The sequence below is a fragment of the Phaseolus vulgaris genome, chromosome 11 (assembly GCF_000499845.2).
Source record: "Phaseolus vulgaris cultivar G19833 chromosome 11, P. vulgaris v2.0, whole genome shotgun sequence".
Lineage (NCBI taxonomy): Eukaryota > Viridiplantae > Streptophyta > Magnoliopsida > Fabales > Fabaceae > Phaseolus > Phaseolus vulgaris.
In genome coordinates this window covers 35,984,641-35,999,873 of record NC_023749.2, presented here as the reverse complement: position 1 = coordinate 35,999,873, position 15,233 = coordinate 35,984,641, and the positions used below count along the sequence as shown (strand labels likewise).

General features: G+C 32.6%; 1 protein-coding gene across 1 annotated transcript in view; it reads left to right on the top strand.

The window, feature by feature from the left end:
• The first annotated feature begins 4,744 nt into the window (after positions 1-4,744).
• LOC137819395 (uncharacterized) overlaps positions 4,745-15,233 on the top strand; it is a 60,555-nt gene continuing 50,066 nt past the window's right edge. Inside the window, exons 1-12 of the mRNA XM_068623232.1 lie at positions 4,745-5,213; positions 5,321-5,409; positions 7,021-7,130; positions 7,236-7,290; positions 12,755-12,843; positions 13,100-13,166; positions 13,249-13,311; positions 13,831-14,001; positions 14,106-14,199; positions 14,298-14,377; positions 14,482-14,557; positions 14,683-14,726. Of these exons, the coding sequence (XP_068479333.1) occupies positions 5,102-5,213; positions 5,321-5,409; positions 7,021-7,130; positions 7,236-7,290; positions 12,755-12,843; positions 13,100-13,166; positions 13,249-13,311; positions 13,831-14,001; positions 14,106-14,199; positions 14,298-14,377; positions 14,482-14,557; positions 14,683-14,726 (1,050 nt within the window). The 5' untranslated portion in view covers positions 4,745-5,101. The remainder of the gene's footprint in view (positions 5,214-5,320; positions 5,410-7,020; positions 7,131-7,235; positions 7,291-12,754; positions 12,844-13,099; positions 13,167-13,248; positions 13,312-13,830; positions 14,002-14,105; positions 14,200-14,297; positions 14,378-14,481; positions 14,558-14,682; positions 14,727-15,233) is intronic.

Genomic DNA, 15,233 nt, shown 5'->3' with positions numbered 1-15,233 from the left:
TACCAAAAATAATCGGTTAAAAAGTCAAAACAACCGGTTGTTTGTTGTTTCTACTACATGAAAAAGGACCACTCGGTTAGGTTTTGTAAAATCAGGAAGTTTTCTATTCCCAAAGGTATCCTGAAGTGGGTTCCTAAGGATCCTAAGGTTCCTTGGAAACATATTAAGACTCATGAACCCAAATTCGTAAGGGGACCAGATCTAGCCACCTGATTTTAAATTTTGCAGGGTTGCTTGGAGAGAAAACAACACTTATGGTATCTAGATAGTGGTTGTTCCAAGTATATGACTGGAAATGCATCCAAGTTCATCAACATTTCTCTCAAACAAGATGGGCATGTAACCTATGGTGACAACAACAAGGGAAAGATTTTTGGTAAAGGTACCATAGGCAATGAAAATAGCTTGCTTATTCATGATGTGCTTTATTTTGAAGGTTTGAAGCATAGCTTGCTCAGTATCAGTCAACTCTGTGATAGAGGATATCAAGTCACCTTTAGAGGTTGGTATCCTTTTAACTAACATTATTCTTTGTAGCATTCAACTTGTTATATTTAAATTAGCACTCAACTTGTTATATTTAAATTACCTTTCATAGTAAACATCTTTTTCTTATATTAACAACACCAAATTTAACATTCAATTTGAGAGAATTTTGGTTTGTTGAGTTAGGATCTTCATGCATACGTGAGTAAATTGTTGATGGCTCCAAATAAGGTATAAATTGTTGCGCTTTTTTATGATAATAATGTCTTATCTATGGTTATTTTTTGTGAGTATCTTTTAATAGTCGTATGTAGAATAAATGTTTTGAAGTTAAATGGTTATATGAAAGACTTAACTTGATTTTTCTTATGGTCTAATTGCTTGATCTAATTATCACATTTAGATAAAAAAATATATTAATTTATGAAAACTTAGTATTATTTGTATGATTAAAATCAAAGAACGTCTTATAAAGATTAGTACGAATGTTTATGTTTATTGGATCAAATAACTGAAAACTCAATCCAATTCAAACAATTTCAGTTAAGTTTTCTTTGTGATTGAGTTAAATCTAACTCAATCTTCTCAAAATTACATTACTAAATTCTATATATTGAACTTGAAACTAAACCAACCTACCAAAGCTGTGAAATAATAATATTATTTAATTTATTCCAATATTTTATTAATTAAATGTGTACTTTGAAATAATAAATTATTCAATAATTCAAATATTAAATAATATAGTCTATTTAAAAAGATTATTCCAAAAAGGAATCTACAAAACAATGTTATGCAATTACAAATTTTAATAAAAGAAAAAAAATTGCAAGTTTGTCTGAACCCATCTTTGTACAACATTATTATCAATGTTTAATAAAATTGTCTAAGAATAGATTATCTCGATCTTAATATCAATGACATTCAAGGTTAAGTCCGACTAGATAAGAAATTATATAAAAAAATATTAATTTGCAATAATATAATTTTAAATAGTTAACACACTCATTAATTTCTAAATTTTCCATCTTTATTAAATTTTCAACCAAATAACATTTTTTTATAAATATTTTAAATTTTATAAAAATAAATCACACTACAAGGAACAGTACATATAGTCTTCGCCAAATACAGACTCAAATGTTGGATGCTAAATGTCTTTTAGCGTGGACATAACTTGGGCTGGCTAGGGGAAGCTAAAAGACTGAACTTTAATCTTTATGCAAGGGATTGTAGCTATTGTTGTAGGCTTAACGCTCTTTAGTTTGAAGTTAGTAGAGATAACCTAACTCTCACTGTTAGAGTCATTTTATTTGCCGCTAAGAGCAAGCTTTCCTCCTAAAATAGAGAGGGACAAACTCTCACTTAATCTAACAGCCTTTTACAGGGTTCAATTGTTATAATTGGTAAGACATATGACATTTCATCAGCTTGATACGGTAATTTATTTGGTATATGGTCAACTTCGACATAACACCTTGTGGTTTTGTTGTGATTTGAACATAAATCTCTAAAAAATCGACTTACTTCAGCAAGTGCAGTACACACAAATTCAGGCAATGACCGAAATGCAATTGGGAGTAAACGCTCCATGAAAACATGACAGTCATGACTTTTTATGCCATGCGAATTTCCTTTGTCAGGATTAGCACACCTTGCAATGTTAGAGGCATAACCATCCGACATCTTTAGCTCGATTATCCATTTCTAAATTTCTTTTGCATCTTTGGTTGTGAACGTGTAATTAGCTTTTGGCTTTGCTAACTTCTCGTTTTGTAATTGCACCAACTCCAAGTCTCCACGTAAACATAATTTAACAACATCCATTATTGTCTTTTCATTATCTTTGGTTTTACCCTTAACATCCATGACAGTGTTAAACACATTGTCGAAAAAGTTATTTTCTATGTGCATCACATCAACGTAAACAGAATTTAGCAACATCCATTCTTGACTTTTCATTATCTTTGGTTTTACCCTTAACATCCATGACAATGTTAAAGACATTGTCGAAAAATTTATTTTCTATGTGCATCACATCAAGGTTATGCCTTAATAAATTTTATTTCCAATATGGAAGATCCCAGAATATGGATCTTTTTGTCCAATTATGATATTGTCAATGGCCATGCACAATTCCAAATGGACCATCAATTACATTCGAAAAGTCACAAAGAAACTCCGATAATTGCTCCCCAACCAACAAATAAGGTGGACAATCCAGTTCAACTTTACTTTTGAGGAACCTCCTATGACTTTCCCTGAAAGGGTGACTTCCTTACGAAATAAGAGTGAAATGAGTTGCAATGGAAAAACTGTGACAATGAAATTGAGAGCAATAGTGAAATGTACCAATTGTGATAATGAAATTGAAAGTGAGAGTGCAATTTGTGTGAAATGAGAGACAATCGGGAGAGTGAAAAAATGACACAACACAATGTGAGGAATGAAAAAATTGGTAAAGTTACATTGCACATATGGTGTACCAGCACAATGTGAGGGGAACAAATTTGGTAACATTTCACTTTTCTACATTGTTCTACTTTCATTACCACAATACTTTTCAATTATTAACACCTTTTTTATTATTATTCTCAATCCACCATTCATTCATTTTATTATTTAAAGGTAAACTAAATATTATATACCTTCTTTTATATTTTTATAAAACATTATTAAAAAAGTATTATTAAAAAAATGTAGTTAAAAATGAATGGTAAAATACAATAAAATTAGTAAAATAAGAAAAAGTTTTGGGCACTTTAACCAACATAAATATTTTTGTTATTATAGCACTTTTTGGTGTGAAGTACAACGCATTGCTTATTGCTTGCTTTAATTTCAAACTTTCGTGAAAAAGTTAAATATAAGGAGGAAAGAAATTATTGACATGTGATGATAAAATATATAATGTATATTCTTCTACTACCTTTTTAATTGAACTCAAAATACCATCAATGTAATTGTTTGGTATAAAATGAAAAGATAATATTAAATTTAAGTTGAGAAACAAGAAGAGTGAGAAGAAGATGAAAAGTATTGATGGAAATGAATTAAAAATGAATAAGTGAGAGAGATGAAAGTTGTTTCATGCTATGCTAACAAGAGAAAAAGTGAGAAGAGGGTTCACCTTTGCTTTCCCATTATATCATTACCACTCACATGTTATCCTGTCCCACACCACATCTTAGTCCGGAGACGGTTCAACCAACCTTCAATCTTCGCATGTAGCTTTTGCATGTGTCGGTTTCCTTCACACTATCTTCTTTGCTTCTATTTGTGTTCGTTTTGTGACTCATGACCCACGCTTTGGTGCATGTGATTTTTTCAATCATTTGTGGACACTATAGTGCACTCTGAGAGTGTCTACAATGTATTGAATTTGGTATGTAAATCACCTTTTTCTTGTAGTGTCATCTTCTAAAAAATTTCATCCTAACGTATTAATAAAGAAATTAAAACTTACAAATAAAAAAAGGATCCAAAAAGAAACTACATTATATTCACTAGCGAGAACACATGTGCCCTGTGCATCTGTATTTTTTATCTTTACTATTATTATATGTATATTTATATTTAAATGAAATATGGATTTATGTGTATCCGTATGTATGAGAGACACAGAGAGCATGACAGACACATAAAGAACCATGAGAGTTATGTTATTGGATTTCAAGAGATTTGGGGAAGAAGAGAGATAAAGTGAGAAAGAGGAAAAAAAAAACAGTGATAAAATCCCAAAAAATTCAAATGGGAAAGCAACAACCGTATGTAAAAATTGAAGGGATATATTTTAGAAAATTAAATTAAAAAAATAAAAAATACTCTATATTTAAAACTGCTTCTAATAAATGTTTTAATGTTTAGAAAAAAAAAATAAGAAATGATTCAATATCCATAATATAGTAATAAAATTAAATATTGATATCAGAATAAAATAGAAAAAAATTTGAAAGCAGAGAGAATATATTTTCATAAAACTTATTTCCCTCCAAAACTCAAATGAATCCCATTTATATATTCAATCTCATCCCATAAAACCATAAAATTGAAAAAAAAGAGTAGTTTTTATACCGTGAATAAATGATACCATTAAAAATAATTAACTTTTAATTATGAATTCAAAATAAGTTTTAAGTGATTAAACATATAATATTTGGAATTTTAATCGGACAGAACTAACTTTCGAAGGGCCCTACCGAATCTTGACCTATAACCGCTTTTAATCAAAACTCTCTTCTCCCGCTAGAACTTAACTAACTCCCACACGCACGTGCCACACGTATCTCCTTTCCCCTCTCCACTGCAAGTGCACACACAATCTTCCGGCACGTGGTTTTGCAGCATCAACCCACATTTTTCCATTTTTCTCTCAGAAAATAACCAGAAAGAATCCAAATTCTCTCTGACCCGAATGCTCCGACCCAAACCCGTTTAATCAACGGCTTTTTGGTTTTCCTATTTTCATTGCACACTACAGTGCATCGCGATCTGTGCAATGCTAACATTGTCAATGACGCTTCTGTTATAACCAATTTCTCGAAGAATATATTTTGAAGCTTGTCGTTCGGGGCTTTCCCGAAGCTCGATTCGAACCAGGGACCGAAGCTCAGGCATGGAGTCGATCATGGCAAAAGCTCTGGAGTACACTCTCAAGTACTGGCTCAAATCGTTCACCCGAGACCAGTTCAAGTTGCAGGGTCGCACTGTTCAGCTTTCAAATCTAGGTCAATTCTAAATATCATTTTCTCTTTTTTTCTGTTTGTCAATTTTGAATTAGGGTTTTTGATGATTGGAATTGGTGTCGATTTTGAATTTTGAGTTTTGCGTTCAGATTTGAATGGAGATGCGTTACATTCCAGCTTTGGATTTCCACCCGTGCTCAGTGTCACCACGGCCAGAGTTGGCAAATTGGAGATCATGGTTTGTCTATTGTCACTCTCACTAATTAGTTTTGCTCTTTTTGACGTTGGTTCCTCAGAATCACAATGCACAAGTAAAATGAGTCTAGAATTAGGCACTGCTGGTGAATTTGGTAGTTCTGTGAAAGCAAATTTTGTTTCATAAAATTGGCACCACTTGTAACTTGTCCCCGAACATTGCCGATCAGTTAATTTATTCTCTGAATTTGATAACCATCGCCAATGTGGTTTTTGAAGTAAAATGAGGGATGAAATTGATTAGTGTGAACTAAACTTAGGGATTAAAATGACTGAGAACTTCCAATGTTTTAAGGATTAAATTGATGGGTCTTAATAAGTGGTCTGGGCTTCGAGTCTTGGTTGTCACTTTGAGTATGGATTAAACGATGTTGGGGGAGAATACTCACCTTCTAACTTAAGGTCTTCATAAGTTAAGTTTAGTCATTACTTCATGGGATGATTAATCTATAGAAATTCTGTGTTTACCAAAAAAAATAAAATTGATAGGTCTTTTTTGCCATTTGGGGACTACAATTAATAGTGTTATTATAGACTATAATTAATAGCAGTTTCCAAATTCATTCTTTTTTGCCATTTGGGGACTAAAATGACTCATTATTATAATTTGAGAGACAAAAATGACTAGTAATTGTAATTTCTGGGATTAACATTGATGTTTACTTCAGGCAAAATGGGTTGATAAATGTTGTAGCCTTTAGTGATCAATTAAATTGAATAGAATATTCTATTTGTTGGACTCATCAATTGTATGTATTTCTAATTTTCTACAGTTAAGTAAGAGTTCTTTTTATAAATAACAGGGAGTCCTCACAGATAAGTTTTTTCGGCTATGGGGAGAATAGAATCTAAATCAATCAATTTGATTGGTTCAATTTCTTTATCTTGTATAAAAAAACCATCAAACCCAAACCAAGCCAAACAGATAAAAAATAAGTCGGTTGAATTTGATACCTAATTTAATGTCTAAGTTTAGACCTTATAAAACATAAAAAAAAGTAGGGGACATAAAAGGAAAAGGAATGGTAAAAAATAGAAAAGAATGACTGGGTTGAGTGACAAGGTTGATTGGGTTTTCAAATATAAATTCTAAGTAATGAAGGTCCGCCCTTGTTGGTTTGGTTTTGGTCAAATATAATCAAAGAAGATAACTGAACCAACTTAATTGATTTGGTTCAGACGTTTAGGTTGGTTGGATCAAACCAAACCAATGAATGCCCCTTAATAATACATAGAATATTAGTAATTTCTTTTACTTTCTTTGTTTTTTTGTGGTGCGTATTCATTTTTCATTATTAATCATTCTGGTATGTTGCTTTGATTCCAATATTTCTTTTGCAAAATCCTGACAATTAAAATTAAATTAAAAACATTTTTTATAACTGTAATTAGTGAAAACATTTTGGCTGAAAATGAACACACACACAAAAAATCAAATGCACAATTTCTTTGTCTTGTTAGGTCCTTTGTTTACATATATATATATATGTATATATATATATATATGTGTGTGTGTGTGTGTGTATGTATACATATGCATTCAAATGAATTTTGTATGGTTTCTTAACAAGTCCAGGTGTGTGTTGCTTTATAGTTGCCGTCTATGAGCAATGTACAGACAGAGCCGTTCATCGTGCAAATTGATAGGCTAAATTTGGTTCTTGAAGAGAATTCTGAATTTCAGCCATCTGAAAATCCAACCAGGTAGTGAAATTAGTGTCTTGCCAAATATTTTGTGAGGAGTCTTGTTGTAGAGTGATGCCTTTGCTGTTACTTATTTAAGTTCTTTTTTTTCTTTGCTTTTTACAGTTGCACGACATCAAGTTCCTCCTCAAAAGGTAGCGGCTATGGTTTTGGGGATAAGGTTTGATTATTTAATCTCTAATTGTAAATTATTTGCATGAGCGAGTAACATCCATGTACTATATTAATCATGCAATAGTTGTAAATTTCTCAACAGATTGAGGAGACGAGAAAAACAATAACACTTTCACTCAGTTGGGAGGAATTTGATTTATTCACTTCATGCCTTCAGGGGACTTGTCATTTTTTCCCCTTTTCCTTGTGTTGAAGTTGTTGCCAATTTCCTCGAGAAATTTCACTAACATGAAAAATAAGAGTAAAATACAATTTTGTCTCTGAAAGTGGAAATCTGCATTGATTGGTCTCTAAAAGTTTTCATGTATACAATTGTCCCTCCATTTCTTAACTTCATGGCCAAGAATTCCTTTCAACATGAACGTCATAAAATTGTGGATTAAGTTAACAATTTTAGGGACTAAATAGCCATGAAGTTGACAAATTAGGGTCGTAAGTTGACAGAAAACATGATGCAATCCAAGCTTGTGGTTGGATGAACTCATGGAGTGGCAGAGAAATTGATCGGAGAGGTGCACCGAAAAGGAGAGGAAATGGTGATGTTTGGAGCAAGTTTGAGGTGCTATGAAGAAGAAAGAGATGCGACCAACTTTCTTAGGATTTTACTAGGCCTAGAAGGCTTTATAGCAAGGGAGATTTGGGAGAGAATGAGTTTCGAAATCTGAATACTTCATTCATTAATTGCAAATCTGAATACATGAGGTTTATTTGAGGTATTTATAGATGAAGAGAGTGAGGGTAGCTTGGCCCTTAAGCAAGCTTAACTAGGGTGAGGTTTGGTGACTTAAGGATGATCGTGTATGTCCTCTTGAGATGCTTTAGAGACCCTTGTGTGACAAGTGAGGGTTTCCAGAGTGTCTTTGATTCATCCACAAAATAATCTTAAAAGTAAATCAAAATACAAGTCCTATACATGATTATTCTACTATTTATACACAGTTCTTCTGTCTTTATTCTTCTTGTGTATGGTGGCTTGGATGACCATCCATCAAGCTCCCCCCTTCAAAAGGATCTATCCTCAGATTTGATTAAAGTGCCACCTTATTTCTAAAAGATAGCAACCATAAGTAGAATTCAAAAGAATAAAGGTTGATAGGCATTTAACAAAGTAGAAGAAAAATAGACTTACCTCTTTTTAAAGAAGATTGAAATATGGCAAGAGATTGGAGTGAGAATGATACAACAAAAGTATTATAAAGAAAGTTATAGGCAAGAAATAATCTCTTGTTTTTCAATCGTATGAAGTTGCTTAATCTTTTGATTTAATTGTTTTATTTCAAGCAAATTTTCACATGGTTTTGCAGAGGAATTGATGCTTTTGTTTGATGCAGTCGTAGACAAAGATTTGTGAAAAGTGAAATGTCTTTGTAGTTGGTTTTCCACTATTTGCGAAGCTATGGAAAAACTAGCCACAAGGCTATTTCCTCTAGAAGATGAATTTTTTTTAAAACAACCGTAGTAAACAAATGTATTTTGAAAATGCATAGGTTGTTATAATAAAACATCACAAGTTTCTAAGGGCACAATGTGAGTTAAACATTTTTACCGTAGTGTCCTGAAGAAGGTTGGACTTTCACTTGTTGACGCACAACTAAATCCCCATCATTTTTATGCCAAAAAGGTTTATAAGATGGAAAAGGGGCATCTATGTTGTGTTTCAACATTTGAATAAACAAAGGTATAAACTGATAACTATCCATAAGAGAAAACCTTAGAAAAATTTGACAGGTATTATGAAAATCATTTTCTCTATGGAGAGTATTAAGTTGATTAACATTCTTAAACAAAATATTTGAATCAAGGAAAGAGTTGGAAATAATATGAGCAATACTAGTACTAGACTCCTCTCCTTTCTGCTCAATATTAACCTACTCTTTAGAAGATATCTCTATTTCTTTCTTTTCATTTCCTAGATTTGTAGGAGGTTCTATGGTTGGTGTATCTATAATTTGAGGTACCTCCTTTTGAGTGTTTTTAGGGATGGAGATACTTGTTTCCTTGGAAGAGATTCTAATTTTTCACTAAATTCTCTCTCTATGTGGATATAATCTTTTTCTCCATCTATAAATTTATGACCTATTGTAATAAATTTCTTTAGATCCTAAAAAGTAGGCTGAGAAACAATAGGTTCAGAAAAAGATATCTTGTGATAAGGTGTAGCCCTAGATTGTGGTTTGGGAGAGTAACTCTCCCTCCTGTAATCTTTCCTAGGGTAAGTTGAGCTAGGATATGTATCCACAATATGGGTGTTTTGGAAGACCTCTTTTCTTGGAGAATAGGGTTTCTTATAAGGTTCGTTGTTTGGATAATACCCTTCCCTTGTAAGCTTTCTCTATGTTTACTTTGAGACCTATGTGTTTTACTTTCCTAAGATTGATTATATTTTGTAAGCATTTCTTTTATCTCAGAAAGGTTTCGATTGGTTCTGTCCAAAGATGAAAGTATCTTATGATCACCCGTAGTTAAATTTGGAAAACTGAAATATTTTCACAAAAGATTTAAAATTTGAACTAGGGCGAACAAAAATGTTTTCACAAAATTTTAGATATTTTTTGTGAAGTTAATCAAGGAATCTAAACAGAGAAGTCTTCAAGTTCACTCCCCAGGAATGGGAGGTGAGTCACAATGGACTACTTAAGTACCAAGGCTTTCGTAGCCAGAGTTTACCTCAAATAGGTCTCACAAAAGTCTCTCTAAGAAACTTCAAAACAATTTGAAAACATAAAAATGTGTGTGTGAGTGTGTCAATGAACTTAAAAACCAAAGAAAGGTTAACTAAGCACAAGAAAAGGAAAACCTTAAAGTATCACAGAGACGTAAAAAGGCAAAGAAAATAAGAAAGGAATAATACGGAAAAAGAAAATAAAGGAATAAATGCAAGTGTAATGCAAGACGAGTCCTATGGTAATAGTGCAATGAGCACTTAGAGCTCACTAACACACTATCACACTAATGTACGAAAATTATTACAAAGTTTATTGCGATTTTCGTTGGAGCATTTTCCCAAACAACTAGAGAAATTAAAGACAATTATACAAGAAGATACAAGTACACAAAATTGTGTGATATTAAAAAATTACAAGGCTTGAACATACGGTGTGAGGTGAAAAATCTAAAAGTGTATAATTTGCTCCTTGAAGTGAAGTACTCTGAATTTTCTTTGCTTTGTTCCTTATTTCTACTCTTGATAAGGAGTCTTGAAGACCAAAGTATTATGCAAAAAATAATGTTGTGCCAAATCACTCCTTGATGCACCACTTCTAGCACCACCCACTCACCAAAATGTGCACCATTGGAAGCCAAGAAAGAAAGCAATAAAAGCTAAAATTTGGAAAGCTAAACTCAAGAGGAATAATATGAGACAACAGCAATGGAAGATCAAGAAAGACAAGCAAAAAAGTTAAATGTACTAATATTAGGACACAAAATAAGGATAGGACTTGGAAGGTTTATTATAGGAAAAATAAAAAATAAAGGGTGGTTAGTAGTAGTTAGTAGCGGTTAGTAGTAGTTAATAGCGGTTAGTGGTCTTTAAATAAAGACCAACCGGTTTAGTGAAGGGTATGTTTTTGTGTAATCGTTTAGTAGACAGGGAAAATCCAATTTGTTACGAACCAAGAAAAACACGCCCAAAGATAAGCCCAGAACACCAAAATCTACTGAATAATTCTTTTTATTATTGATTCTGCACTTTACATTCATAATGCCCACAAAGGAAAAGATTATTCCTTTTACACAGGATTTCCCTGTCTACCAAACGATTACACAAAAACATACCCTTCACTAAACCGGTTGGTCTTTATTTAAAGACCACTAACCGCACTAACCGCTACTAACTACTACTAACCACTATTAACCGCTACTAACTACTACTAACTGCCCTTTATTTTTTTTTATTTTTCCTATAATAAACCTTCCAAGTCCTATCCTTATTTTGTGTCCTAACATTTTTTGTTTCTACTGAATAAAAAAATGCTCTAAAAAAGATTACAAAACAAAAATTCTAGGGTGGACTGGCACAGACTGTTCCAAAATTTATATGAATTTTTCCACAAAACTTGAGGCTGAAATTTTTATGCTATGTTCTGAACTCAACAAGGGATAATATGCAATAAATTTGAGGCTAATTGGATCTGTATTCACGGAGAAATAAATGCAACAAGTTGATATAACCACAAGCAACTTTGGAACAATTATGCAAGCTAGATCTGGCAGAGTGTAGTGTAAGATTTATGGTAATTCTTCTACAGAAAATTTGAAGATGTTATTTTCACGAGTGATAGGTAAATATGAATCATATTCAGGCTAAAATACCAAAGGAATTAGGTGCAGTAAATTGAAAACCGAGAACTACAAGTGCACTGAAACTATGCGTGATACAGCAAAAATGTCCTGGCTTTTGTGATTTTTTTTTTTTGTAGTTGAGATTAGGATGTGCCTTTTTTACTGGATGGTGTAAACATGTTAAGGTTCATACAGAAAAAAATTCACAGGATTTTAACAAGATCAGAATAAAATTTTGGAACAAAGTGACTTAGCTGGATGAAGCTTGGCCGTGGGATCTTGGTGTACTCTGATCCACCTGATGCACTCCTAGCTTGTGGTTGGATGAAGTCATGGAGTGGCAGCGGAATTGATTGAAGAGGTGCACCGAAAAGGAGAGGAAATGATGAGGTTTGGAGCGAGTTTGAGGTGCTATGAAGAAGAGGTGTGACCAACTTTCTTAGGATTTTACTAGGCTTAGAAGACTCTTTAGCAAGGTTGATTTAAGATAGAATGAGTTTCAAAATCTGAATACTTCATTCATTAATTGCAAATCGGAATACATGAGGTTTATTTGAGGTATTTATAGATGAAGAGAGTGAGGGTAGCTTGCTCCTTAAGCTAGCATAACCTTAGTTAAACAAGCTTAACTATGGCAAGGTTTGGTGACTTAAGGAGGGTCGTGTATGTCCTCTAGAGATGCTCTAGAGACCCTTACTTGTGTGACAAGGGAGAGTTTCTAGAGTATATTTGATTCATCTACAAAATACTCTTGAAAGTAAATCAAAATACAAGTCCTATACATGATTATTATACTATTTATACAAACACTTCTTCTGTCTTTATTCTTGTGTATGGTGGCTTGGATGGGCCTCCATCAAAAGGACTAGTTAATTTGTCCTGAAATTGACAGATGCAGGGACTAATTTGTATGCACGCAAAATTTTAGAGACCAAATCAACATATAGGTTTCTCCTTTAAGCATGAAATTTTATATTGACTCTAAATATGAAGATGTAGCCAGAGATAATTTCCTTATAATAGGGAGATGTTATTATTTATTTGACTTTGTATAGAAAATACTAGGTTAAGGGTTGGTAGTTTCTTGCAAATGCCATTCACTTGTCGATTGATATAAGTATTTAGTTTTAATGTTGTAATTTCTATTCACCATGGGCAATCACCAGATTGCAGATGGAATGACTGTACAGATTCATACAGTTAATTTGTTACTTGAAACTCGTGGAAGTGCTTGTTGCCAAGGAGGAGCAACTTGGTAAGTTATTTTTGTAGGTGCTCTCAATTGGTAGCATCTTCAGTTTATATATGCTCTACATTCACTGTCATTATTATTGTGGATTTCTATAGATTGAAAATTGATATTACTCTATTAGCATAGATGTAGTGGATCATTCTATGGGGTAACATATGGCTAAAACCAGATGTACTATATCTGTTTGACAAAGAGACTTCTGTATATTTCACCAAAAATCTATATATAAGCATGCCTGTTCCCCTGTCTTTGGTCGTAGGACACCACCTATGGCATCTATCACCATGCACAACTTTTTACTGTATACCACAAATGAAAGCTGGGAGGTAACTTTGATGATACTCATTCTTGTAATAAAATTCAGGACACTCGAGCATGGAATTTATTGTTTTTTTATTCTGTTATCAGGTTGTAAATCTTAAAGAGGCACGGGAATTCTCCAGTAATAAGAAGTATATATACGTTTTCAAAGTACTATTTCATTTTTATTTAAGAATTATACATACCCTTCCATTTTTTTTAGTTTGTGCTTGTAACCTGTATTCAATTGGTTTGAGCCTTTTTCCATGAAAATTCACTTTTATTTTGAAAACAGTTCACTTCTTAAGAATTTGAGTGCGTTCAAGCTTTTGATGCAAAAACAAAATCTAAAGAACGAAAGTTAAATTCCTGATTATTATGAGAAGCTTCTTGAAAAAATCTCTAAATATATTATACCAAACAAAAATATCTTCTGTGAAATATAAATCATACTTTTATATACATTCTTAAAATCATTTATTTTCTCAAAATTTTAACCAAACAGAACTTTATTGGGAAGATTGACTTGTCTTTCTATTTTTCTTATATATTACATTTCTCCTTTCATTAGAAGATTTTCATTTATGCTTTCATTAGAATGTGTTTGTACTACATTTCTCCATATCAAGGATGTTAAGTTATATTTTTATTATCATCTATTAATTCTTATTTTCCCCTCCCTCTCTTCAGAAACTAGAATGGGAATCTATGTCTTTTGATCTTTTGCCTCATCCTGACATGTTCACGGATGCTACTTTAGGCCGCTCTCAAGAGGGAGAAAACCTAAGAGACGAGGATGGTGCAAAGCGAGTATTGTTTGGAGGAGAGCGTTTAATAGAAGGAATTTCAGGAGAAGCATTTGTAAGGAATATAGTTCCTCCAATCAGTTTTAATGAATATTCTTTTTTCCTCTAGATTTTATCTGTCATGAATCATGAAATACAGCTTGAACTTTTTGTTACTAGATCACAATTCAGAGAACTGAGTTGAACAGTCCATTTGGACTTGAGGTTCAGTTACATGTCACTGAAGCTGTTTGCCCTGCATTAAGTGAACCAGGTAACTAAAAGAAGATTTTCCAGGTTTGTACTATCCATACTTAGTTGATATAAAAAATCATAGATGTGACTTGAAGTTTATAAAACTTATATCAACAGGTCTGCGTGCATTTCTTCGCTTTAAAACAGGATTATATGTCTGTCTAAACAGGGGAAATGTAGATTTAAAGGCTCAGAAGGTTTCATATTGCCTTAACTACTTCATCCTTTGAGCAAACTATTTTTCAACTGAATTTTATTGATAACATAGTAATATCATTGTGTGTTTCATCAATCATGACAGCGATCAACTGAAGCTGCAAGGCATTCTATTGTCTCAATTGTCGTGGACCATATATTTCTTTGCATTAAAGACTCTGGTATGTCTTTACCTATTGTTATCTCAACTTGTATCTCCTTTAATCATTTTAAACTATTTTATAGCTATTAGTTTTATATGTAAACATAGTGTGAAAATAATCCTATAGTTGGCATTAACTTGCAGAGTTCCAACTTGAGCTTTTAATGCAGTCCCTCCATTTCTCTCGGGTACTTGACAATGTTATTGTGCAGTTCATTCTTCTTCTTCTTCTTTCTCTTGGGCGTTCCCTTGTTCTGAATATTTTGATATTAGATTGTTAGGTATATGTTAAAAGTACAAAGAACTGACCCATTTTTATATTTAGAACTAGACCATGCACTGACATAATGTTACGAGTACATGCTCAAGCTTTCTAATCAAAAGGATTCCTATTTTTTACCGTAATTAAACAAGGAAACAATAAAATTACAAAGTGTTAGAATATTGTATTTATGTTAGAATTATGTAGAAATAGTAACCAGTCAACATTAAGCCTTGTCTAAATCTCACAAAATTATAAATATAATTTGACCTTTTCTTTAGTCGATGTGAGATCTTCAACTTAACTCTTTGCATCGAGGATTGGACGAGCTACACAATTGTGAGTGGTTTGGTAGTGGACTGATAACAAGTAACATGATAGGCCTAACAATTATTTGCTATGATAAACTTTGCTACCGATTTGTTGTGCATGA